Raw genomic sequence first — 26,746 nt, forward strand, 5'->3', positions numbered from 1 at the left:
GAATCCACCCGCCAATGCAGGGGACGTAGGCTCGATCCCTGGTCCAGGAAGTCTCCACACGCCTCAGGACAACTATGCCCAGTGTCACAACTACTGAGCCCGTGCACCCCAGAGCCCACGCTCCGCAGCAAGAGGAGCCCCCGCGGCCAGAAGCCCGTGTGCCCCCACGGGAGAGCAGTCCCGGCTCTCTGCAACTGGGGACAGCCACGCGGCAACAGAGGCCCGGTGCCGCTAACAGTACACAAACAGATACACAAGCCAAGAGTCGGCTGATTAAAGAGAGAGAGATACTGACACTTGGATTCTAACAGAATATGTTGCCTGTGGTTCTAATCTCTAGTCATCCAGGTAGTGGTGGTGGCTGAAAGGGTTTCAAAGTCGTAACACAAAACATACTGGGAAACTTTCAACCCAACATAAAAGGAAACAGGTCAAAGCAGGAAGCCTGGCATGAACTGGAGTGACCCCAGCATGTTGACAGGACAGGCCGTAGTTGGCAGATGGTGCCTGGGGCCTGCCAAGGACAGAAAATCTAAAGTAGCTATTCACACGAGATTACGCAGTTAACCAATCAAAGGGAATAACTTGTGGGAGCGAAAGAATTTTAATCAATGGGTTAAAAAACTTACATAACCATGCTGAGCATAATATATGCAACACTGACTTCCAGGTAATAGCATGAGTTTTTTCCTCTATGTGGGAACACTTCACTCTGAACAAACCTGATATACCGCAGCCTGACTGATCATTCGTCACTAGGAAGCTCTGGCACAAGACTCTTTATTTAATATAGCAAACTCCCAGAGTACGTTTAAAATAGTCTGCTCTTTTAAAGCTTCTTTGCACATAATTTTAAAGAGACTATATAAACTGAGGTATATCTGTGTTGTAGTTTCATGAGCACACACTTCAATCTCTGATAAGGGAAGCTTTTGGATACATCACAATAAAATTTCATTTCATGAAAAAATAATTTAAGTCGTGAGGTATGTGTCCTGAGATCCTACATGCAGTGTAAGCTCCTGGGGTGAGGGTGGTGCATGATGAACACACAGCACAGAATGCAACGTGTGGATGGAGCTCCCGAGCACACAAGTCCCCTCGTTACAAAACGTGCCGAGCCCAGAACACAGCAAGGAAGTCCCGGTGTGGTGTGGCCCAGGCACTCTACGGGTAGGTGTATACGTGCAAGGATGGGTATGCCACGGCAGTCCTGTGGCTTCCCCTTGTGCCAGGATGTCTGTTCCTGGACCAGCTTGGCTTCACGGATGGAGCTGGCTCTTGGCTGGGGTTGGTGCTTCTCTTTGGATCGCAAGACACTGTAAATCCTGGCTTCTCTTTCTGTGCAAACAAGATAGAAGAGTTGAATCACTTTGTGCTGCAATTCCTAAAGCTATAGTTAGGACTGGGGCTGCTGTTACAAGGAGTTAGAGACAGGCAGTCACATTTCTCCTCAAATACCAAAGTAGCTGACATTGTTACAGGGCAGGGGTGAATCAAGCATTCGCCCTAGTCCCTGAGATGGCCAAAGAAAAGTCCACGGGTGATGGCTTAATTGCTCTGAGAAGCTCAGGGATTGCATTTTATAAGCTGTTTAGGAACATTACACAAAGAAAGAGAACTTGATTTACAAGGTTGGAGACTGCCCAGAGTTTTTAAACTCTTCTCTGACATACCATGGAAGTCAAACACCTACATCTCTGTTACAGAAACATTAAACTAGAAATTTAAAGAAAAATGGAGTAGAAGTAAAGGCTCGGATGGCATTCAGCTACTCTGCTGGGTTTAAATGAACCCCAATTTACATGTTAAGCCTCCCCAGCATGTTTCAGTGGGGGGATTCGGCTTTAGCCACCTACAGACATCTTGCAGTGGACGCCGTATGAGGAAAGGGGACAGTCATCACTTATCAGCGTGTCAGCACAGAATCCTCTTGGACTTGACTTGATCTCCACCTCTCTTTTCACTGTTCTGTTTCTGTGATATCATGGTGGTTGGACTATTTACCTTGTTACTCCTCCTAGAGGATCATGGCCTTAAGGGAGGGCTCATGTTATACAGCCCTCAGAGGGCCCCACATGGTCGGATCTTCATAAGATACTGATGGGTAAATAAGAGCATCATTCTCAGAATCCCCAAGCAGCAGACTTGAGAAGATGGCAGGGATCTGATCTTGAGAAAACCATCCAATCTCTACCTAGTGTGCGTGTGCATACTAAATTCCTTCAGTTGTGTCTGACTCTTTGTGACTCTATGGACTTTATCTAGCCCGCCAGGCTCCTCTGTCCATGGGATTCTCCAGGCGAGAATACTGGAGTGGGTTGCCATGGACTCCTCCAGGGGATCTTCCTGACCCAGGGATCGAACTCTCATCTCTTATGTCTCTTGCGTTGGCAGACAGATTCTTTACCACCAGCGCCATCTAACCACAGTAATACAGTGGTCCTCAATTTTTGCTCCACCTGGACACATGTGAGCAGCACTTTCCCAGAGACATAGCCAGGGTTATTTGAGAACATGTGTTTTCCTGGTTCCTCTGCCTTTTCTAAATCCAACTTGAACATCTGGAAGTTCATGGTTCATGTACTATTGAAGCCTGGTTTGGAGAATTTTGAGCATTACTTTGCTAGTGTGTGAGATGAGTGCAATTGTGCAGTAGTTTGAATATTCTTTGGCATTGCCAGCTGGTTCACCAGCTCTATTTTTTTCTCCTCCTTCTAAGGAAGAATGGGGCTTCCCTGATGGTTCAGTGGTAAAGAACCCACCTGGCAATATAGGAGACACAGGTTCGATCCCTGGGTCAGGAAGATTCCCCGGAGAAGGAAATAGCAACCCACTCCAGTATTCTTGCCTGGGACATCCCATGTTCCCACTGTAACCCTGGAGAAGCCTCAAGGGTTACAGTGTATGGGGTCACAAAAGAGTTGGGTACAACTTAGCAACTAAACAAGTAAAGAATGCACAGGTACAAATGAGCAAGAGAGATGTTATTATAGGGACAAATATTAATTCATTCAAACTTATTCTTCTAAAAAAGCGGGTCATTCACAAACCTCTGTACTGAACGGTCACTCTAACTGGATGTGAGACACCCCTCACACCTGATGGTGGCACCCCAATTTGTTGTTAACATCTCCTGGGTTGAGAATCGCTGCATTCACTACCACTTTTTACCTGAAGTGTTGCTGTGGAGTTACAAAACAGTTAGTTGCCTAACAAGTGTTCACTGAAACAAAATAAAATTCGCCATGCAAAGTGTTCGGCCCTGGGTGAGCTTCCCCAGTCCTGAGGTGCCTTGTGGGCTGTGCTCCGGGCTGGTCAGGTGTGTGCAGCCTGGCCAGGTGTGTGCAGCCTGAGGAGGCAAACCACCTGAGATGTTTGCCTCAACAGAACAAATCCACGGAGACAACACTGTGTGGACTGTGGATCACCACCCCTCCAATCATATAATACATTTGAAAAACAAAACCAATGTGGGCGCATATATATATATACACACACACATACACACACATACATACACACACATACGCATATATTAGGTGAAATACCTGTATTCTGTCTTTATTCTTAGTCAAAATCAAGGTGGTCATATCTGTTAGGTCCAGGGAGGTGCTTTTACCTCTTCCGTTTAACTGGGACTAAAATAAAGGAACATATTCTCACTAAATTTTCCACTTGGACAAGTGTGTGATTGTATAAAACACACAGAGGACTTTTTATTCATGCATGTTGATTCATTATGGTTCTCTCACTTTGAAAAGAGAGGCAGAATGCAAGTACAGTAATTCAAAGAAAAGAAGGAAACTACTACTTACTTAATGCCTACTATGTGCTGGGCACTTCACACACGGTTTCATGTAGAATATTCTCAACAACCCCATGGTGTAGACACTACAACCCCAGCATTTTTGATGCAGGAACGGAGCCCCGGGGGTTAAGGAACTCACAGAGGATGACACAGTGGGGCTGGGGTCTGAGCTGGAGGCAGCCCCCACAGCGCGCGCTCCTGCCGCTATGGCACCGGACGCGAGTGGCCCTCGATACTGAACGAAGACGGCTGCGCTCTGCTCGGGCTCCGCGCTGTAACGCCGAGGGGCCTCGTTCTATCCTCCTCGCCCATGGCGCAGCGCTCCGCACAAGGAAGGCCTCATGCACGCTGCTTGGCTGCTACTGTACCCAAACCTACTTTATACATAGAAGAATCGCGGATTTTATAGCCACGCTCCAAAGCGCTAAATAGTCGGTTGGATCTGTCCCTTCTGTTTCCTATCGCATCCTACTCTGGACGGTAACTTCCTGCTTACTTGTTAAAACCCCCAGCAGATGCCAGGGTCCCTGAGGCAGGATGGTGTTTGCTTCGATGCGTTCAGTAGGTGGCCTGCACGAAGTGTACAGTATAGTTTGTTGAATGGATGGACGGAGCGTCCAGCAGCCTGCTCTTATGATTTGGGTATAAAAATCACAATTCACCAATGCGTGATATCAGACTTCAATGGTGTCCAATCCAAAGCAGTGTCAGTGTCCCACCAATGCTAATGTCCCCCTGCTCCCAGCTGCACTGTCAGGGTGACAAGGGGCGATGGCATTCTTCACCCTGAGGGGGAGATGCACTAATTGGAAAAATCAGAGCAACTGCGTGACAAAGACTAAAAACGGAACAGAATAGACAGCCCCAAACTTAAGAGCTTTCAGGAAAAAAAGTAAATATTGGAGGTGATGGATGTGTTAATGAACTAAATGCTGACAATCCTTTCTCAATGTATATATGTGTGTGTATGCGTGTGTGTATAAAATCACATTGTACACTTTAAATATATTTCCAAAAAAAATTTTAATAACTTTTCTATGTGTGAGTTAAAAAAAAAAGGCAAAAATAATACCTTATTCAATCTTGATTTTTCATATTTCATCATTGAAGAACTGGCATTCTCTGAAGTTCTGAAAAAGGCAGGAGGCTTTTGCAGAGTAGAAGGAAATCCTGCCCTTTCCTAGAAGGATTGCAAAGAGAACAGTTTTCAGTTGCTCTGTTATAATTAATCTACTCACAACAGACCCAATTCACCCAAGAGCGAATCTCCCACCTCTGAAGGCCTTTTCATCTTTGGAGAGCAGGGGGTGTGGCGTGGGTGTGGCCGTGAGGAAGGAGGTGCCCGCGTGACCTTGGCGGGCACCAGGCCTGATCTCTCGCCACCCAGCCACTCTGGACTGGCTCTTGCCACCACTTTTCCACCACTACCTCCTTCCTCGGCAAATCCAGACTTGGTGGACTCCTGGACTTGCTGTGCTAGAGTCTAGTGTAAGGGCCAAGCTGAAGTATGCTCAGGGATGTCCAGAGGACACACGTCAGTTGTGTTCAACTCTCTGCGACCCCATGGACTGCAGCACGCCAGGCCTCCCTGTCCATCCCCAACTCCCCGGAGTTTACTCAAACTCATGTCCATTGAGTTGGTGATGCTATCCAACCATCTCATCCTCTGTCATCCCCTTCTCCTCCTACCCTCAATCTTTCCCAGCATCAGGGTCTTTTTCAATGAGTCAGTTCTTTGCATCAGGTGGCCAAAGTTTTGGGGTTTCAGCTTCAGCATCAGTCCTTCCAATGAATATTCAGGACTGATTTCCTTTAGATGGACTGGTTGGATCTCCTTGCAGTCCAAGGGACTCTCAAGAGTCTTCTCCAACACCACAGTTCAAAAGCTTTTGCTTTTGAGGACCCGGGTAAGAGCTCTGAAATCCACATAGAAAACGCCCCCCCCCACAACCCCGCCGCCCCCACCACCCCGTCCCATTTCCCATTCCCTTTCTGGTTTAGAGTAAACCTCAGCTCCTTCTTGCACCCACTGTGGAACACTCTAACCAGACAGCAGCCGTAGGCGTTCTTACTGGGGCATCTTCAGTCAACTTTGACTCCGGCATCAAAGTATGTCTCTGATACTGTTTGTTTCGCTGTTTTCTCGACTTAAGTGCCTTTTTTTTCTTCTTATACATCGTCTTCTTCTGATTCAACTATTTCAGAAAGTACAGAGAAATTAGCCATTGAGGGTTCCAGATAGACACCCACCCACAGGGAGCACTCTTTTCACACAATGCCTAAGACAACATTGCTAACCCAGTATGCAGGCCCTCACAGTGTGATGAGTTGTTGTTGGTTTGGAGAACCAAAAAACAGTTCAGTTACCTCATTACTAGAGACCCCTGCCCACTTAACATGCCAAATCCCCCTATTAAAGATACACTGCCAAAGAGGCACCTTTACCAATAACCAAATATCTGTGATATAAAATGAGAAAGCACATTACTTAAGGCAATATTGGCAAGTACAGAAGATACTGATTACTAGCTGTGTGATCAACTGATACAGTTTGTTACCACAAGGTAGCTTTAATAGTTAAGCAAATGAAGCTTGGTACTAATTTTCCAGTTACCCATGGTGTGGTGAAGCTTATTTTGATGGTGCTGTTAAATCTGGCTGAAGAAATTGTAGGGTCTGGTCTGATATGGCTGGCTCATCTGACACAGCCTTACATTCACCCTAGGATGAAGATATTTCTTAATGTAACTAGGAAATCAAGTGCATAGTGAGCCACAACAAATATTTTGCCGTCTCTAAAGCTCTTATAATATCTATGTAAAAAAAAAGTCTGTGAATAGACAGGGCAAAAATATCACTTAATATACAGAAATATAGAAAACTACCTAAGACCATGTAAACAAAAACACTTTCCAACACTTTTTAAAATGTGTGGGTCACTTTTAACAACCTCTACCTCTTAACATGGTTTTCACTTTAAGTTAAACATTTCCCCCTCACTTTTTGTTAATTTTGGAATACATGTGGAGTCATCACATTTTTCCTCCCTAGGTTTTAAAGAAGAAAGTTGCAAAGGACAAAAAGAAGGACTCCAAGGCAGGGTAACCAGTTAGGATGCTATTACGATATTTTCTGCAGATCTTAGGACAGTTGAAAATTCCTCCAAACTATTCAGTAGTGTCAGGCTTTTTCTTAGGCTGCTACTTCCTGGGTGTCAGAGTCTCTATAATCTCACCTCATCTGCTATGTTCAGTAGGTGAACAGGGAGGCCATCTGAGAGGGAGCTGTCAGAACCGCTGGTGCTGTTTCCAGAAGGAAAGGAAAAGGGAAAGACCTGTCATTAATTTCCAGGATGTGTAACACTGACCAGAATAGTGGCATGGGGTGAGGACACCTGGTCTGCTATTTGTCCACAATGTGTATTTCAATTACTAAGAAATCAAGACAAGCACATCCATTCATTCACTGCGAACACCTCGGCATGCCAGGCAGTGCACCAGGCACAGGAAACAGAGATGACCGGCGTGGCAAAATAAATACTGGCCAGATGGACAAAGCTGCCCTTGGCAGTGATTGTGAGAGGCTGTGGGATTCTTAAGGAATCCCACAGAGAACAGCCCGAGAGAACAGCAGGGGGCTGTGGTTTGTCTGAAAGCAAGGGCTCTTTCCAGTGTGCAATGCCTGTCTAGTCAGTACCAGCTCAGAGAGCAAGGATGTGACCAGTTACTCTTTAAGAATGCGTTGAAAATACAAAGAGACACTTTAATAACAAAAGATCTGTAGGTCACAGATTAGGAGCATTACTTTTAACACCCCAAATCCCCCTTGGAAAGCTTCAGATGAACGTCTAGGCTGATCTGAAGTCCCCCTGCAAACCATCGTCTCCCCCTTTCTTCACAGGCTGGGATGAATAAGGACTCAGAGAATGCATCCTCTTCATCATGTCCTCAGTTTCTGAGCCGTGTTCTATTTTTTCCTCTCCTGGGGTGTGGTTGGCGAGAACTGAAAGCTGTGCCCTGTGACACGTCCTCCGTATATGAAAAGCGTCTTAGGCACAAAACCCAGATCTCTTGGGAAAGGACAGCATTTCCAGCCACTCTTTTGCTCAGCCCTTTCATTCTGTTCGTGCTCCTCTCCCTCCCATCAGTGCACAATGAGGAGCCCTGCAGCAAAGCAGCGGGAAGGAAGCTCTCGCTTCTCATAATTCCCAGCTCCCTGTTCTCATAGGCTTTTCCAGTCTGAGCAGCAGCCTTTGAGGCCGCCAGATAATAGCCTCTAAAGTCCCTTTTGGAAATAACACAAAACATTAACAAAGGGAATAGAAGCGTGAGATGCGGTACGCCCCAGAAGATGTCTAAAACCATGTGTGTGCACACTGAGACGCAGCCACACTGGGCCTGCACATGCAGCCTGCTGTTCTGTGTGATGCCGTGAACGGACCGAGCCCCATGGAGGCTGGTGCTGGGGCTGACAGACTGGAGTCAATAATTCTTCACTAAATCCATCAGGGTATCCCTGCTGAGCACGTCAGGATGCAGTCAGGATGCTTGTGAGTCAGTCCCCACTGGGCCCAATGTGCAGGAGTTGATATGCAGGGAGCATTTTGTTTTTGAGACTGCAAGTGAAGAGGCAGGTCCTTGTGAGTCAGGCAGAGGCTTCAGAGTGCAAGAGGCGACATGGTGAGTGCGACGCCCTCCCTGGCCTGATGGTCTGGTTGTTAAGGTTCCTAAAGAGACTGTTGGGAGACTGAGTCAGCAGAACTACTCTGGGGCCACAAATCAGGGCTCTCTAACCCTTTCCAGAGCTGAGAGGAGAGGCTAACAAGGACCAGGCACTTAATACTTAGTTGTTGAAAGAACAACGTGTATCTAAGTCTGCCATGATTTTATTCAATACTTTGCATCCGAGGTTCAAAACCAACACAACAGAGCAAGCAAGACAATAATTTAAAAAAATAGAACCTCTCTGGTTTTACTTTGAAATGAAGTTTGATACCTGGATTCAACGTCAGACAAAGAGATGTCACTCCAGCTTCTTTCTAAATCCATATCTTGTCCAAGTTCCTTGAATTTCTTATGGATTTCCTGTTGTAAGAGCTCTTTAAGCTCTGCCAGACACTGCATGAACTATGGAATTGAAAAAAAAAGCTATTCTTGATTATTCATTTATTTATTCATATACTAAATATGCTGAAAGGCACTTTGTTTATTGCTGGGAACCTAGGGATGAGTAAACCATAACCTCTGCTACTACAGGCATGTGAACAATAAGTTACATGAGCTGTGGGAACAGGCAAAAGCGTTTTTAGGGAAGAATGTCAATGAATACTGCTTTAGCCATTCCCTTGGTTGTAGTTAATAAACTTCTTGAACAATGCAAAGGTGGGATTTGCTTCATATTTTTGAGTAGCAAAGAAGGAAAAGTTAGAATGGGGTGGTTCAGACTTCAGCCTCTGGCAAATCTGATTTAATAGGCCCTATGCTGAGGCCAAATTCTCCTTTAAGTATTTTTTATGGTACAGTGCATCCAGAGTGGTGCATGTCACGTGTTCCCAGGGTGCACATCCCAGAGAGGGCATGAGAGATGAGTTAGGGACCGTGAGTTCAGGCTCCCTTTTAAAAAGGTGAACAATAAAGGGAAATAGAAATAAGCTCCCAGAAAAACAAGGCCAAAGGAAGCCTCTGCTTGTGATTTAGGATGGGGGCAACTTGAGAACATCTGCAGTTAAGAGGAAGAAGAAAAAGAAAAAAAAAACAGAAACAGGCCCAGAAAAGAGAAGAGGCGATTGATACGGCAAGACCTCAGGGAGACCACGGGGGAGGCTGGCAGGTGCACCGAGGGCAGAGACGGTTCTGGAGGAGAGAAAGGACGCCTGGTTTTCTGAGACGGGAGGGAGGGGTGCGAGTGCCGGTGCGGCCACAGGGAGGCCCAGGAGCGAGGGAGAGGCGGCTGCAGGGAGGGGCGCTGTGGCCCCCACTCCCAGGGAAGGACGCGGGCTTACCGTCGGCCGGGAGTGTGCAGACTGAGGTTTCCTCACTGTCTTTGATTATAAAAACTTCAGAAAAATAGGAGGAGGAAAATAAAGATCACCTGTCACCCCATTGGGCTGACTTTGGACCCAAGTGACAATGATCCCAGTGACATCACCACCTGTCTTGAGAGCCCATTTTTACCTTGGTTCGGTCAGGATCACAGAAATCGAGAAGGGTGTCACAGACGTGATAACCCAGGGACTTCAGATCCTCAGTGGTAAAATGAGTGTCTCTTTTATTGCCTGGGGACACAAAAAATCCATAGGACTTCTTACTAAGTCTTCATGAGCAAATGCAAATCTAATTTATGAATAATATCTCATTAAAAACACCACCTCTGATTCTAGAATATTATGCTTCTGGTCAGGGTCTCTCTCTTAGTCCATTTCAGGAGAATCTTTGACAATGATCAAGTTTTACAATCATGATGCCTAAATTACTGAGGTTTTACTTTGTGATAAACACTAGGCCAAATGCTTTATGTACACTATCTCATTAGGTAGTACCTGTAATACAAGTACTAATATTATTGCCAAGTAAAGGAAATTCAAAGGGCTTCCCATGTGGCTCAGTGGTAAAGAACCTGCCTGCCAATGCAGAGCCACAGGAGATGTGGCCTTGATCCCTGCGTCGGGGAGATCCCCTGGCGGAGGAAATGGCAACCCCCTCTAGTATTCTTGTCTGGAGAATCCCATGGACAAGGGAGCCTGGCGGGCTACAGACCACGCAATCGCAGAGAGTCAGGCACAGCTTGGGTGACTGAGCATGCACGAAACGAAACCCAAACTCAGACCTGCTGCACTTCCAGGCCCTGAGCAACCCCTGTGCTGTACTGCCCCACCAGTATGACATTTCACACTCATATTTTGGGTTCTCGAATTCAGCATTAAAGCACAGACAAGAAAATCTTCTAGGCCAATGATCTCCCCAACATTCAAAGGGATTTCACCTTGCCAGTGCTTGGCTTGTCTTCCTCTAGCCATAATGGCCCGTCATCTACGAAAGACAGCTTACCCAGGGTGGACCCGCCAAACGTAGACTCCATGGTGTAGCTGTTGAGGATGCCCATCCGCCACATCACCACGCGTCCTGTTCCTTCTTTGCACTTTTGGACTTTAAAGTTACAACTGTGGAAAGAGAACTAAAGAGAAATCCAAACCCTCTGTTAATCATAAACTGGCAAATGTAAGATGTCTGAAATTCACTAATATGGTTAAAAAAAATGGAAGTATCTATTAGTTTCTAACATATGCTCCATAAAATACCAAGGGGTTGTCATACATATTACAGAGGAAAAAATGAGTTCTGCAGTCTTGTTGGTCAGGGAGATGAAGATGAATCTGATTAAACAGGCCTTCTCTGCAGGACCTTTCATTTAATGTGTTATTGTGGACTGTGACTCTCACTAGGGGAGAGAGTAGATTCTGATTTTCATTGCCTGTGGACTCTTCCTTTCCTTTCCCACCTTCCCCAGGGACATTCTGTAGGACTAGGGTTCCTTCAACACCTGTTTGGGATTGCTGGCTTACTTTCGTATTCAAGGCACCAGCCAGCCTGAGATTTATTTCCTACCCCTCCCCACCTTGAACCCTTGGATCTGGAACCCTTATCCTCTATCTGTGATTTGTGTATCCCTCAGCCCTATAACCTCTGCCCAGACTCTCCCACCTCCTAACACTAATGTGGTCCTGGCTTGGAGTTCAACAGCCTCCATCGTATTTCATGATCACCCCCAACTCTTTCCTCATTTTGAATTTGTAAACATATATTGGGTTGGCCAAAGAGTTTGTTCAAGTTTTAGATACTGGGTTCTGGATGTGATTTCATTTGAAGAAAGAAAGAGATTCCTGGAGAAAATAGGAAGATTAAAAAAAGAAAAGAAAGAAAAGAGGAAGGGAGGGAAACAGGGCAGAAGGAAGAAAAGCTTCCTTTTCCTTTTTTAACAAATAAGTTGCAGATATGAAATATTTGTCCTATTTATATTTTTTCCAGCCACACTGCACAGCTTGTGGGGTCTTAGTTCCCTGACCAGGGATTGAACCCAGGCTACAGCAGGGAAAGAGCCAAGTCCTACGCACTGGACCCCCAGGGGATTCCTTTGTCCTACACTTTTGTTTGATTTTTTTCAGGCCTAATTATTTTTAAAGGGCCATTTTTATTCCTATTCTCTTTATTTTGGCTGGACCAGGAAGCATGCAGGATCCTAGTTCCTTGATCAGGGATCAAATCCTCACCCCTGCAGTGGAAGTGTGGACTTTCAACCACAGGATCACCAGGGAAGTCCCTGTCTTATATCTTTATGTGAGAAAAATCTGTGCTATCATTTAAATACTTTTCTAAACCCAATCTAACTTCTTTCCAATGCCAGTTACACTTTGTGACTCTATTTATGGTGTTGAAAACCAACTTTTAAATCAGTGCAGATACAACTGTCACAGAGCTATTACTCAACCAACCACTAAAGACTCTCAAGCTGTTTTTATGAGTCCTCTACTGTCTTACAGTCATTTGTGATTTTGTATTACACACATGTTTCTGTAGAGGCTCATATAACATGAGCGTTTGGTCTTTCAATTCCTTCTTCCATTGCCAGCCACAGGATGGAAGATGGTAGAGAATTCTACCTACTAAGAGTTTGAACTTATACCCAGGGCAAAGCAGCCAACAGCAATTAAAAAAAAAATCATCTTTATGGAGATATTATTCACATACCGTACAATTCACACATTTGAAGTACATGATTCAGTGGCTTAAATATCTTCACAGATTTGTGTAACCATTACCACAACCTAAGTTTAGAATATTTTCTTACCCCAAAAAGAAACCCAGGACGCATCATTAGCTGTCACACACCATGCCACCCTCGGCAATCACTCAACCACCTTCTGTCTCTACAGATTTGCCTTTTCTGAATGTTTCCTAGGACAGAATCATATAACATGTGGCCTTTTGTGTCTGGCTTCTTCACTTAGCATAATGTGTTCAAGGTTCATCTGAGTCCGGGTGTATCGCAGTTCAGTTCTTTTTACTGCAATAACATTCCATTGTGTGGACATACTACAGTTTTATTTATCTTTTCATTGGTTGATGAACACAATGTTATTCTCAAAGCCACACTTTTCTAAAGTCTTGAAGTCCAGCATCCTGGGATTTACCCAAGATAATGAAGAGCAACAAAGCGGCAAATCAGACACTGCATACAGGAATGGGTGAGTTATCCTCCTCCCCAGTCAGTGGACAGGAAATCACCTTTCGTGCTTACCTTATCTGGTGCGTTTTTGCTTAACATTAAAGGAAAGACCCGCTCATGAAGCCAGAACTCGCGATTGGTGTTATTGCAACCATACAGGAAGATGTTATTCTTCCGGCTGTGGCCATGGAAATCACAATACAAGAGAACCTCCCTTTCTTCAAGAAGTCTATGGGGGGTGCAAACACAGGACTTAGTGGGTATACAAAGGCATGAGAATAGTCAAGATCCCTTGGAGTCTCTTCCTTAAGCATGTCTGTTGATACTTTCCCTCCCAAGAAAATTTCAGCCCTTAATGACCTTCAAAGGACCCCCAACCTCATCCCTGATGGAAACATGTCTCCAGCACTCCTTGCCCTGCCAGCCACGGAAAGCAGAGATGGGCAGGCCTTGTGGAAGGAGAGGAGAAAATCCACTGAAAGAAAGCCCACCCTGGTGCCGACCTGTGGAAAGAGGGAGACAGGCAGAGAGGGGAAAGAACCAAAGGCAGCCTTGGTTTCTGACATTCCAGGGTTAGTTCCTCTAAGACTCAGCTCTCGTCTCTGGATGACCAGGACACCCATTCAATCTTCTAAACAGAGTTACCTTCTCTGTGATGATGGTAAAAATGCCACACCTTTACAACATGCAGGGGACTGTGCTAAGTAGATAACATGGATTATCTCAGTTAAGCCCCACAGTAACCACCCAAGGCAGGTATTATTATCCCCACTCTACAGATAAGAAAACTGAGGCTTCCGTGGTCACAGAAGCAGTCAGTAGTAAAACCAGGTCTCAGACCCAGGCCTGCCCAACTCCAGTACACACTCTGAACCATTCTGCCTATCAACCCAAAGCTGCTCTCAGCCATTCACACAGATACGGTGAGAAGGTACGTGAGTCCACATGTTTTTATGTGCTGCAATTTCAGGTCCAGTGAAATGGAAGCTCCTTAAAGGTGGGTGCTGTTATATCGTTAGTCTTCAACTACTTTTACATTGGCTTAAAAATGCAAATTGATTTATTATTCTTTCTTTATAAGAGGATAACAAGGAATTCTGGAGAAGGCAAATGGCACCCCACTCCAGTACTCTTGCCTGGAAAATCCCATGGACGGAGGAGCCTGGTAGGCTGCAGTCCATGGGGTTGCTAAGAGTCGGACACGACTGAGCGACTTCACTTTCACTTTTCACTTTCATGCATTGGAGAAGGAAATGGCAACCCACTCCAGTGTTCTTGCCTGGAGAATCCCAGGGACGGGGGAGCCTGGTGGGCTGCCGTCTATGGGGTCACACAGAGTCGGACAGGACTGAAGTGACTTAGTAGCAGCAGCAGCAACAAGGAATTCAGACTCTGCAACCAGAGAACTAGCTGTACGACCTTGGGCAAGTCTCTTAACTTCTCTGGGCCTTAATTTCCTCATCCTATGTAAAATGGGGACATCGACTGTGCCTATCTCACAGGGCGAATGTGAGACTCAATGGGGCATGTGGGAAGCACTGAGAATACTGCCTGTTGTACACAAGAACTGACGAATGGTTAGGTACTATTATTATTATTACACAAGTCTCATCACAAAGACCTATGAGCTCCCTGACTTTTGATCTTTTACATTCAATCATTTCACTTGTAAGTAAAACACTCTAGTGAAATACTCCATGTTTAGTTTCAACCCAGAGATAAGACATGATTTAAAAATGTGAAAACTAACAAACCCACATGGCTGCAAAGAGAACATTACAGACTGTCCCCAAAACCATTCCTGACTCCTATGCCATTGGGAAAGAGCTCACACATTAGACAGAGCTGACAGTGTAAGACCAACGGACAGAAGCCTCACCTCTTGATCATATTCCTGGTGTGCCAGATGCAGGGGAAAGACTCCTTCAGAATGGTTTTATAATGCCGGTTCAAGTCCCTTCCAGCCAGCGAACACCGATAATTCCCCACGATCACTCCGTCTGGATTTAGCATGGGGACCACTTTGAAGATAAAGATATCTCTGAGGAGCTGAGCATCTGGGGAGTTGCTTAGGATGAAGTCCAAAAAGCCTTTCATAATCCAGGAGCCATTACTTTCTCCGGGGTGCACGCGGGCAGTCAAGACCACAGCTTTCTTCGCAGCTGCCTCTTGAGGGGTCCGGGCTGGGTTGGTGATGGTGAGCAGGTAGACGGTGTTTCCTGCTAGGCTCCTACACAAAGTCCGGAGCTTGCAGAACTGAGATTTGACGGGGCTGTTTGCCACCGACAGGAGGAAGCGCTGCAAGTCAGTGTAGGTGTACGGGTAGAAGTGTGCGAAGAAGCAAGTGTCCCGGTCGTGCGGGAACCGAGCGGTCCACGTCAGACAGTACAAGGGCTGCTGTCCGTCCTCCGCGGTGTTCCTGAAGTACTTGATTTCATTTCCTTCTCTCCTCCAGCCAATGCTGTGGGTGCTGGCATCCAACTGGGAGTACATGAGCGGCTTCATCCCTACAGTATAGAGGCTCTTGGCTTTTAGCAAGTTGACGATGGTGAAGCGATAGGTGACATCTTTTCTGGTGTTCTGAACTCGAAAATAAAACCACTGAGTGTGCTTATTTGTGTAGAGGTCAGTTCGCAAGGTGAGTTCATACTCAAAGGTGTTTCTGTAATACAGAACACAGAAGCATATCTCTGTAACTCCACTTGCCCCTCAAAAAACAAATTCTGTTTTCTCCTGATAAAAACAGATCTTACAACAACAGAAAAGCCTGCTATATCAAACACTTATTTTCTATTTTCCCTAGTTTTCCAGTTCATGTATCAGGCCAGCAGGAACTTGGGGAAAGAGAACTTCTTCGGAGTGGGACAGGAAGGACCTCTAACCCAACACTGCCGCGCGGCGTGGGGGGCGCGCCGTGAGCGCCTGGGTATCTTTCAGGAGTGTCCGACAGCAGTTTCTAACTACTTCAGCACCTCTCTCTGAAATGCACTGAACAGTAGTGAAGCCAGAGCCAGTGCTGGATGTGAGCTACATTCTGGATATCATCTCTGTAGAAGAGACCTGTAAGCCCTCTGTGCTGTCTTTATATTTGATCCTCACTTATTTGAAGATGAGGGGACATTTCTGGAAAGCGTTCACCTTGTTGAACTTGCAGAAGACAGAATACAAATGCCAGAGATCATGGAAAGATGCTCATCCACAAGCAAAACTCATGAAGCGTGGACTAAAATAGGATGTCCCTTCTGCCTCCATCTCACTGGCATTCTAGAGCTGGGAAACAGGCACTCTCACACACTGCTGATGGGGACTGAAATCATGTTGGGAGGACAACTGGACAACAACTAGTATTACTGAAGTGATCAAACCCTGACCAACAATTTTATGTCTAGGATTTGTCTCATAACACCACCAATACTCAAAACTACCAAGGCATAAGGGCATTCATTCATTAACCCAAACGTTGTGAACATCTTCATTTCCCATCAGTTGGGGAAAAAGGTGAATAAGATATAGAGTATCCATATGATAGGACAACATGAGCTATTAAAAACAAGGAGATGCATCTGTGGTACGGCCATAAGAAAACATCTAAAACTTATCAAGTGGAAAAAAGCAACATGCAAAACAGTATGTATTTAAAAAAACAAACAGTATGCATACTGTTTTTTAAAAACATGTAATCTGTATATATTACATCTATCCAGAGAGAAAAAAGTTAACACGTATACACAAAAAGTAATACATATAAACAGTTTCTGCATCTGGGAGCTATGATTATAGGACTTCAGCTTTTTATGTTAGGTATTTATTAAGGAGCTTCCTTGGTGGTTCAGTGGTAAAGAATCCACCTGCTAACATGAGAGATGTGGGTTTGATCCCTGGGTTGGGAAGATACCTGAAGGAAATGGCAACCCACTTCAGTCTTCTTGACTGGAAAATCCCATGGACAGAGGAGCCTGGCGGGCTAGTAACTAAACAACGACAACAACATTTTTATTAAGATTGTAAAAAGTTAATGAACAGAAAGTGAAGTCGCTCAGTCGTGTCTGACTCTTTGCGACCCCATGGATTGTAGCCCACCAGGCTCCTCCCTTCGTGGGATTCTCCAGGCAAGAGTACTGGAGTGGGTTGCCATTTTCCTTCTCCAGGGGATCTTCCCGACCCAGGGATCGAACCGGGGTCTCCCGCATTCCAGTCCCTCTGAGCCGCCAGGGACTAATGAACAGAAACCCTAATTAAATAGAATTGGGAGACCCGAAGGCGGAGCTCTCAAGCCCTGCAACGGTAGTGGAGCCCAGCAGGAAGAACTCCTTCCTTCCTGGTAAGGATGCAGCCAATGAAAAGCTACGAACCTTTTGTTTACTAAAGCCTCCCAACTTCCTTCTCCCCTCAGTTACGTGCTCTCCCTCCCTTGCATTACAGGACTTTCATGGCTCCCTGTGGCTGCAGACCCCGAACTGCAATTCTCTGTCGATCTTGAATAAGGGCATGTTAGCTGGAGAAATATCTAACAGTCTATTTCAGGTCCATAAAGCAAATTTCAAATGTGCACTAATTTCTTTTAGAAGTAGAAAAAACAGTTTGGATAATTTTTTTTTCTAGAGGAAAATATGAGTCACAATTATTTCATTCTTTTTCATTGTCCTCACAATCATCTCTCATCACTTTTCTCTTTCACAAAAACACTCCTGACTCCTTAACATGATTCCTGAAGACACTTCTCAGTCATTTCAGTCATCATCCCTTTGGGAAATTCCTCTCTGTTACTCACACTCTGACAGCTTTCTGCAGGTTCCCACTCTCAAACCTTGATTCAAACAGCAGAGTATTATCTTCTGGTCCTTGTAAGGAGACAGAAAGTTCCTTGATAATTCCCCGTTTGCCTCCCACTCTGGAACTGGTAAAATAGCAATCTTCAGTGGGCACTGTGGATGAGATAGATATATTTAGTCCAAGTTCCAGTCAGAATCCATTTATCCAGTACATGTTTATTAAGCCCCTCTGTGTTAAGCACTATGCTAGTTTAACAACAAGGAGTATTTAAATAAGAAATACCTATATTCTTAGTAGTCAATGGCTTTGCAAGTGAAGTAATTATTTAATATTCATCGACTTCATACAATCTTGCATCACTTATATGGATAATTTCACTTTGCAATGATTTTTTACTATACTTGCGTTATGTTGTCAGACGTTAGCAATATCTGCCAATCAACAGATGATTGACATCAACAAAGATCTTGACCACGGGGTAGGATGGATACATGCATTAAACAAATAGAAACATGTACAGGGCCTGCTTTTATAAGTAGATAATCTTTCATTAGTAGATAGATTCACATTATGACTTTTGCTTCTATATGCAATCTTGTCACAGTGGAGACTTAGAGAGGAAGTAATTTGGATAATAAAGGAAAGCAAAAGAGAAAGTGAGTATAAAATGGGAGTAAAAGCACAGAGGAGGTAAAAGCAGAGAAAGCAGCAGAGTACGCATGATCCATTTAAGAGCTGGAGTCCCATGTTGTTCAATCCTTTCAAGGAACCATAATCAATGTACAGACCAGCAACCAGATGTCGTTAATAAAGGAATTTCAACATTTTCTTGAGTCTCTTAGGTAACATTAAAAATGATCCAATTCATAGCCCACAGTAACATATCTCAAAAACAAAACCTCTTTCTTATTTAACCCACAACATTCTTAGAGCACGTGGTTGCTCCAGGACTCCTAACTTGACAAACTCCCAGATTCTCCCTGGAGCCCCATCTTCTCAGTTTTCGTTTTCTTCATTCCTCCAGGAGGGTGGGCTTAACTCCACTTGGTGAATCCAAAGGCAAGATCAAGACGGCTGCTACAAATGTGTATTAACAGGACAAGTCACAAAAGCTGCCGTATCGGGAGAATGAGCTCTCAGCCCCAGTGTTTCTCCCTCTGTAGAAATATGTCTGGATAGAACCGATGAGGCAGTGGGGATCCGTGGTCATCTGGTTTACTGGAAATGACTACAAGGTCATCGACAGGTAAAACAGGCTTATGATACCAAGAATTTCTTGAGGTCCTAGGAGCGATACATCCCCTAATATCACTCAAGTCAACTGACTTAACAATCTCAGATTTTATTAAAAAAAATTTTTTTTACGTGGACCGTTTTTAAAGTCCTTATTGAAGTTGTTACAATATTTTTTTCTGTTTTCTGTTTTGGTGTTTTGGCTGTGAAACATGTGAGAGCTTAGCTCCCCAACCACAGATTGAAACTGCACATCCTACGTTGGAAGGAAAGTCTCAACCCTGGACTGCCTGGGAAGTCCCCTGATCTTAGACTTTCAAGTCTCCCAAACTCCTCCTCAGACGTTCCATAAGGTGGAGCTAGGTAGTTGCTTCATCTTTTCTACCTCACTGAACATAGTAAGTTTTGCCAAAACAGTGAGATCAGAGTCCAAAACCAAGGGAACTGGGAGTAGAGCGGTCATAACCGCGTCTCAGATGGACCCTCTCTGCTAAAACCTGCTCATTTTAGTTTTCCATGGTAGGAATGTAAACCCACTGCAGCTTCCTCTTTCCTATCTCTTGCTGTTTCTTAACCTTCCCCCCGCGATTTTATTAACTTACATCCCATTTATACTAATTACACTTGGTACATACTCCTCCTCTAATAAAATTGACTTCTCTTCTGACCATTTCTATCTATTGATTCACAGCTCTTTAACATGACATCTCCTTTCTGCCTTCAAGGTTACTATTACCATCTACTTCACATCCTCCCCAGCACTTGTTACTGTCCCTATTGTTGTTATGGCTGTTTTAGTGAGTTTGAAGTTGATTCTTCCTTTCCATAAATATCCTTTTATCGATAAATATCCAGTATCAATAAAGGATATTGAACAGAGGAAATTCTCGGTTTCCAGTTTTCAGAATGCTATCATGAAAGGCTGGATTTTGTCAAATGCTTCTGCTGCACTGACTGAGATGACTGTGTAATTTTTTTCCTCTTTGTTCTATTAATGTGGTTTGTCACATCAGTTTTCTTATGTTGAACCACCCTTGGCTTCCTGTAACAAGTCTCCCCTGGTCACGGTGTACAATCCTTTCAATATGCTGCTGAATTTGGTTTGCTGGTATTTGGTTGAGGATTTTTGCGTTTATATTCATGAGGAATACTAATCTATAGTTTTCTTGTGATGCCTTTGTCTGGCTTTGAATACTGGCTTCAAAGGAAGAGGTAGGAAGTGTTTCCTCTTCTTCCGTTTTCAGAGTTTTTGAAGAATTAGGGCTATTTCATCCTTAGATGTTTGGTACAATTCAAATAAATCCTGGTAAGCCATCTGCGCCAGGGATTTCTTCCCAGGAAGATTTTGAATTACTACTTCAATTTCTTTGTTATAATCTATTCAGACTTTTTATTTCTTCCTGAGTCAGTTTTGATAATACGTGTTTTTTCCAGCAACTTTTCCTGTTCGTCTGTGTTGCTTAATTTGCTAGCATAAAGCTGTTGCTAGCATAAAGCTGTTATTAGCATTGCTCTGTAATTGCTTTGATTTCTGTAGAGTTGATGGCTGTGTCCCCTTTCACTCCTAATTCTGGTCATTTGTGTTCTCCTCTCCTTTTTCCTTGGTTGGTTTGGCTACAGTTTTGTCAGTTTTGTTGATGTTTCCAAAGAACCAACCCTGGTTTGGTTTCCTACATTACTTTTCTATCTCATTGACTTCCATTTTTCTCTCCACTATTTCCTTCCTTTTGCCCACTTTAAAAAATCATTTATCTACTTTGGGCTGTGCGGGACCTTTGTTGCTACGCACGGCTCTCTCCAGTTGCGGTGACAGGGGCTGCTCTCCACTGCGGCGCGTGCGTCTCACTGCGTGGCTGCTCTCGTTGCGGTGCCTGGGCTCTAGACCACAGGCTCAGCAGTTGCGGCTCACAGGCGTAGTTATTCTGTGGCATGTGGGATCTTCCCGGACCGTCAAACCCACGTCCCCTGCGTTGGTAGGCAGACTCTTAACCACTGGATCACCAGGGAGTCCCCTTTTGCTCACTTTGGATGTAGTTTGCTCTTATTTTTCTAATTTATTATGGTGGAGGCTTAGGTAACTGATTTCAAATCTTTCTTCCTTTTAAATAAAGGCATTTAAAGTCATAAACTGACCTTGCAGTGCTTTAGCTACATCTCATAAATTCTGATATGTGGTTTTATTTTCAACCAGTTCAAAATAGTTTTGAACACTTATGTTTTCTTTAGCCTGTGGGTTACTTAAGAGAAATGTGCTATTCAATTTGCAAATATTCGTATATTTCCCAGATTTCATTTTGCTGTTGATTTCTAATTTAATTTTGCTGTGGTCAGAGAATGTATTTTGTATGACTTCAATCCTTTTCAGCATATTAAGACTTGCTTTATAACCTTATACATGGTATATCCTGGGGAATTTACCATGTGCCCTTGAATATGTATTTTGTTCTTGGGCACAGTGTCCAGCACATTTTTATAAAATACATGAATTACACCAGCAGGATGCCTGCAAATTAATGCAGGAAACTACAGCATAAACGCCAGTCATACACACAGACTACAAAGCCCTCACTGCGGCAAAGCAGGTAGAAAAGATGAGCGATTCCCCAAAGAGCCAACGTCTGACTTTCAGGAAGAACAACAGGGAAGAAGAGATGAAAGGGACTCAGAACTATTAAGAAAAGGTTCTATATCATTTTTTAAAAAGTGATTAAATATTTAAAACTGATCAGTTATGAATTTCAGGGCTACCACTCAGTTTACCACTAAACAATGGATTTTTGAAAATCATTTTTATTACAGAAAATCTGTTTACTGTACTTTGGTCATGACTGATGACTCACTGTTTGGTGTGATAACAGTACCTGAATCTAACTGATAGACAATTGTGCCTTTTTCTTCTCCTACAATTTCTGGTATCTTCTCATTTCCTGTAGGTTGATAGAAATATTCTGGTTGAGGTGGAGCCCACTCTGAAAGAAGACATTGAAAAAGCACAAAATAAGAAATAATATAAAAGGCATTTTATTAGAACTGATATAAAATAATAATAATGATTATTCAAATGGCTAGTCTGATTGAATCAAATCAAATTCCAATCCTAAGTTTCCAGTGTGTTTGTAAATTAATTATACCTTGCTTCTTTCTATAAAGACTATGGAGAAATTTTTAACAAAAAGCATATACAACAGAAGTATAACACTTAAAAATAAGCCAGAAAGTTGGTGCAACAACTCTACAAAATGTGTCCCTGAGCTTCCAAGTCAGGACAATACGATCAGCTACATTTTTCTTATTACTATAAAGGAACAAGTATACCAATTTCGTCAGAGGAAACAAGGTTTTTTCATTAATACTAAGTTCTGAAAGATTTCTCATATGGGACTTGGGCAGCTTCCTACCATTTTAAGTACAGGAGCCACTGATGAAAGCCAAGGGCATAGAAAGACACAACTTAAATTCAACAATACATAAAAGAATCATACACCATGATTAAGTGGGATTTATTCCAGTGTTGCAAGGATGGTTCAACATTCACAAACCAGCCAATGTGATACATGACAGTAACAAAATGAAGGATAAAAATTATATGATTATTTCAACACACAAAGAAAAAGCATCTGAACAAAATCCAACATCCTTTACGACAAAAATTTTCAGCAAAGGGGGTATGGATGGACCACCTGAAAATAATAAAAGCCGTGAACTGACAAGCCCACAGCTAACATCATACTCAACAGTGAAAAGCTGAAAGCTTCTCCTTTAAGATCAGGAGCACTACAAGTATGCCTACTCTGATCACTTTATTCAACATAGCACTGGAAATCCTAGCCAGAGCAATCAGGCAAGAAAAAGAAATAAAAGCTCTTTAAACGGCAAAGGAAGAAGTACAACTACCACTGACATATATTATATATAGAAAACCCTAAAGACTCTATCAGAAAACTGTTAGAACTAATAACAAATTCAGAAAACTTGTTAGAACTAATAACAAATTTTGTATTTTTCAAAGTACAAAATCAATACACAAAATTCTGTTGCATTTCTATACACGAATAATGAAAGAAAAGACAACATTCTCATTTACAACTGCATCAAAAAGAGTAAAATACCTATGAATAAATTTAAACATTAGTGTGACTTTTGACTTTGGGGAGTGTGTATCAGTTTCTCAGAGCTTAAGCATTTTCGAGTGAGCTAACAGATAGTGAATCTATCCTGCCTTGTACTTTACTATGCACAGAACTTACAACTGTCATACAGACTATCAGAAGAGCGAGGCCATGACACATAAGTCACATTACCAATATGATGAATGCGCTCCTTGATGACCTCACATTCTACTGGCCATCTTGGAGCCTGTAGCAGCGCTCTGCCAGAGAAAAGAGCAAAGAGGTCTCGGGGTTCTCTGAGATGCGGGTTTACTTTGCCAATGTCATCATAAAGAAGCTGTCTGCTCTTAACAAACGGTGAACTCAGCATAAGAGAATCTGTCAAAGGGAAAGGTAAGGAGTGAGCAGTTTCCTTTTCCTTTGAAGCAACAACTTTACTGCTCAACTGTAACAATTAAGGAATTTTAAGCATTGTATTAAAATAGTATCACAGATATGCAATCCTATGACATCTTTCTCCTTCAAAGAGATTTAGTTTCAGGCTGACAATATCGAAATTATAAAACGTTAAGCTAAAATTCCCTTGTAGCTCAGTCGGTAAAGAATCTGCCTGCAGTGCAGGAGACCCGGGTTTGATCCCTGGGTTGGGAAGATCCCCTGGAGGAGGAAATGGCAACCCACTCCAGTATCTTTGCCTGGAAAATCTCATGGACAGAGGAGCCTGGTGAGCTGCAGTCCATGGGGTCCCAAAGAGTGGGGCAGGACTGAGCAACTAACACTTAAGCTAGAATTCTGCTCTAATCTATAAAGTACTTACATGTAAAGGTTTAGAGTAAGTCAGAAGAAACTGTTTTGTTTTTTAAATCAAAGTTAATGAGTTGAAGATATTTCAACAGTGGGTTGGAAATAAAAGTTACTTAATGTATGCTATTTTTGTCTGCTGCTAAGTCACTTCAGTTGTGTCCGACTCTGTGCGACCCCAGAGACGGCAGCCCGCCAGGCTCCGCTGTCCCTGGGATTCTCCAGGCAAGAACACCAGAGTGGGTTGCCATTTCCTTCTCCAATGCATGAAAGTGACAAGTGAAAGTGAAGTTGCTCAGTCGTGTCCGACCCTCAGCAACCCCATGGACTGCAACCTACCAAGGCTCCTCCATCCATGGGATTTTCCAGGCAAGAGTACTGGAGTGGGGTGCCATTGCCTTCTCTGATTTTTTTTTTTTTTCTAGAGAGAGGCAAAAAAAACCCCAAAACCACAACAACTTTCAATTTGACCACCAGCATTTTAGAAAAGGACATAAAACTTTATTAACCACAATGTAACAATCTACAAACTAAATTTCAAGTTCTTGCTATAACCATTCAAAGGACAGAGAGAGACTTACAAAACAGAGAGGATGGAGAGAGTAGAGGCAGAGGTGTGAGAAGGGGCAGGAGAGAGAGAAGAGCTCTTAGGAAATAAAGAAAAGGGAAAAGGGAGGAAAAGAAAGGTTTCAAGGAGAAAGGGCAGAGGAAGGAAATGGGAGGAAGAATGAAGAGAAAGGGCAGGGGAAGGAAAGGCTCCAGGGTGGCGCCTCCCAGCGCTGGTGGGCAGCAGGGAGAAGACATGTTCCCGCAGGGGAGTGCCTTTTCTGGCCGGGAAGGACGCGCAGTACCTCTGCTCATAGCTCCTGTCTGTCTGCGCACAGTGGAAGGTAGACAGCTAGGCCCTAGAAAGAGGAAGGAAGAGGCCTGGTTTGTCCTCCGGATCTTTCTTTCCTCTGTCCTTTTCCCCCTATCCCTTCCATCCCCTCACCTTGGGTCCCTGCACTTCTATGTCTTAACATTTCCCGCACTGTTTAATGGAGGCAGTGGGGGAGGCAACAAACATTTGAAAAGATGGTAAACCTCTCAATCTCACTCAAAGAAATGTAAATCAGAATGACACGAAGATATCAGTCTTTTAGCTACTTAAGAGAGGAAAAACATTTACCTGTTTTACACTCACCCTGACAAGGGTGTAAGTAAACAACTACCCTCAGAACCTCAGGACAAAAAGGCAAATTTGGTGCAATCTTTCTGGAAAGCAAATTTGGCAGTGTCCAGTAAGACTTAAAACACGCTAACCCTTGATTCAGCAATCCCACTGCTAGGAATTATCTTATAGGTTTTCTTACAAAAGCTCGTCAGCATACATATGTAGAGAGGTTCCCTGCAGTAATGCTCCAATAGTAAAAACGTGCAAAGCACCAAAGCATCCATCAAAAGGGAAGTTAAAATAACTGTGACATATTAACGAGATGGAAAACTCATTAATAGGCATTAATAGGTAGGTGCTCTTAAAGAATGAGGTAGATTTTTTTTGTGCTCATAGGGAAAGCGTCTATTAAACAAAAAAAGCCAAAGTAAAGCTTGTGTAGAGGATCCTCTATGAGCAATCAGAAAGAAAAAATATATAGATACTTGAGGGTATAATTTTTTTACTGGAAAAAAAAAATGATTACAGTAGTGGCTATATTAAGGGTGGGCTGGGAGAGCTCTTAATTTCCTTTTGTGTTTTTTCTACCATTTGGATTTTCTAACCTTATATGTATATTTTCTTTCTTTCTCTCTCTCTTCTCCCCCCACCCTCTCTTTCCTTTCTTCCCTTCTTTTTCCCTTTTTGAAACAAGTATATTGTAACTCATTCCTTTTCTACTTTTTTGTACTTTTCTGGTTTAAAAAACAACACAATAAATGGTTTGCTACAAACATGAAGAAAAATATCTTCCTCACTCCAATGATCAAAATGGGGGTGGGGGTTGGAAGGTGTCAGGTTACCAATTATACTCTAAAATTCCTTTGCATTGTTGTGTTACTTCTGTAGCTGACTTTGTATTTTATGGCTTTTTTTTACTATATGAAGACAGGCAACTGTTTCTTATTAATGTTATTTCAAGTATCAGAAACTGGGACAGGAGGGGACTGAAGGTGGGGGGTCAGCTGGCCCCTGCGCCACCCCACCCTGACAGTCTTCTTCGCTCAATCTTGGCCCTTCCACTCCCAGCCAGGAGCTCCGGGACGCAGAATGGAAGAGCCTTCCGAGCACGGGGATGAGCAAAAGTGTAAGACACATATTTGAACATGAAAACGGAACTGCTACATCGAAGGTTAAGTACCGTTATATTTCCCTCCTATTGCCAAACTGCCATCCTAAAATAGTCTGTCTAGGGGCTTCTCTGGTGGCTCAGTGGTAAAGGATCTGCCTGGCAATGCAGGAGACACAGATTCCGTCCCTGATCTGGGAAGACCCCACATGCTGCAGAACGAGCAAGCCTGTGTGCCGCAACTATTGAGCCAGGGCTCTAGAGCCCGTGAACCACAACGACGTAAGCCCTCGCGCCCTAGAGCCCACACTCCGAAACAAGAGAAACCCCCACAATGAGAAGCCCATGCACCGCAACTAGAGAGCAGCCCCTGCTTGCCGCAACTAGAGAAAAGCCCGTGCAGCAGTGAAGATGCAGCACAGTCCAAAAATTAATAATAATAAATAAATAAATTTAAGTCTATCTATTCACATTCCTAACAGCAGTGTGGGAGGGTGTTCTACCATCTCCTGACGGCTACTAGGTATAATCATAAA

General features: G+C 43.6%; 1 protein-coding gene across 3 annotated transcripts in view; it reads right to left on the minus strand.

Annotated features, from left to right (window-relative positions):
* Positions 1-585: 585 nt before the first annotated feature.
* Positions 586-26,746, minus strand: part of AGBL2 (AGBL carboxypeptidase 2) — a 29,424-nt gene continuing 3,263 nt past the window's right edge. The window contains exons 5-18 of one of the 3 annotated variants that reach the window (XM_061381494.1): positions 24,801-24,854; positions 23,341-23,526; positions 21,901-22,008; positions 17,805-17,958; positions 14,913-15,695; positions 13,106-13,262; positions 10,858-10,984; positions 9,985-10,085; positions 8,807-8,937; positions 7,047-7,113; positions 5,884-6,006; positions 4,884-4,991; positions 3,552-3,641; positions 586-1,341 (exon numbers count right to left, since the gene is read on the minus strand). In XM_061381494.1, coding sequence (XP_061237478.1) covers positions 1,168-1,341; positions 3,552-3,641; positions 4,884-4,991; positions 5,884-6,006; positions 7,047-7,113; positions 8,807-8,937; positions 9,985-10,085; positions 10,858-10,984; positions 13,106-13,262; positions 14,913-15,695; positions 17,805-17,958; positions 21,901-22,008; positions 23,341-23,526; positions 24,801-24,854 — 2,363 coding nt within the window. In that variant the 3' untranslated portion in view covers positions 586-1,167. The remainder of the gene's footprint in view (positions 1,342-3,551; positions 3,642-4,883; positions 4,992-5,883; positions 6,007-7,046; positions 7,114-8,806; positions 8,938-9,984; positions 10,086-10,857; positions 10,985-13,105; positions 13,263-14,912; positions 15,696-17,804; positions 17,959-21,900; positions 22,009-23,340; positions 23,527-24,800; positions 24,855-26,746) is intronic. The other 2 variants (XM_061381495.1, XM_061381496.1) reach the window with 2 other exon arrangements.

This window comes from Bos javanicus, chromosome 15 (genome assembly GCF_032452875.1).
Source record: "Bos javanicus breed banteng chromosome 15, ARS-OSU_banteng_1.0, whole genome shotgun sequence".
In the NCBI taxonomy this organism is placed as follows: Eukaryota; Metazoa; Chordata; class Mammalia; order Artiodactyla; family Bovidae; genus Bos; species Bos javanicus.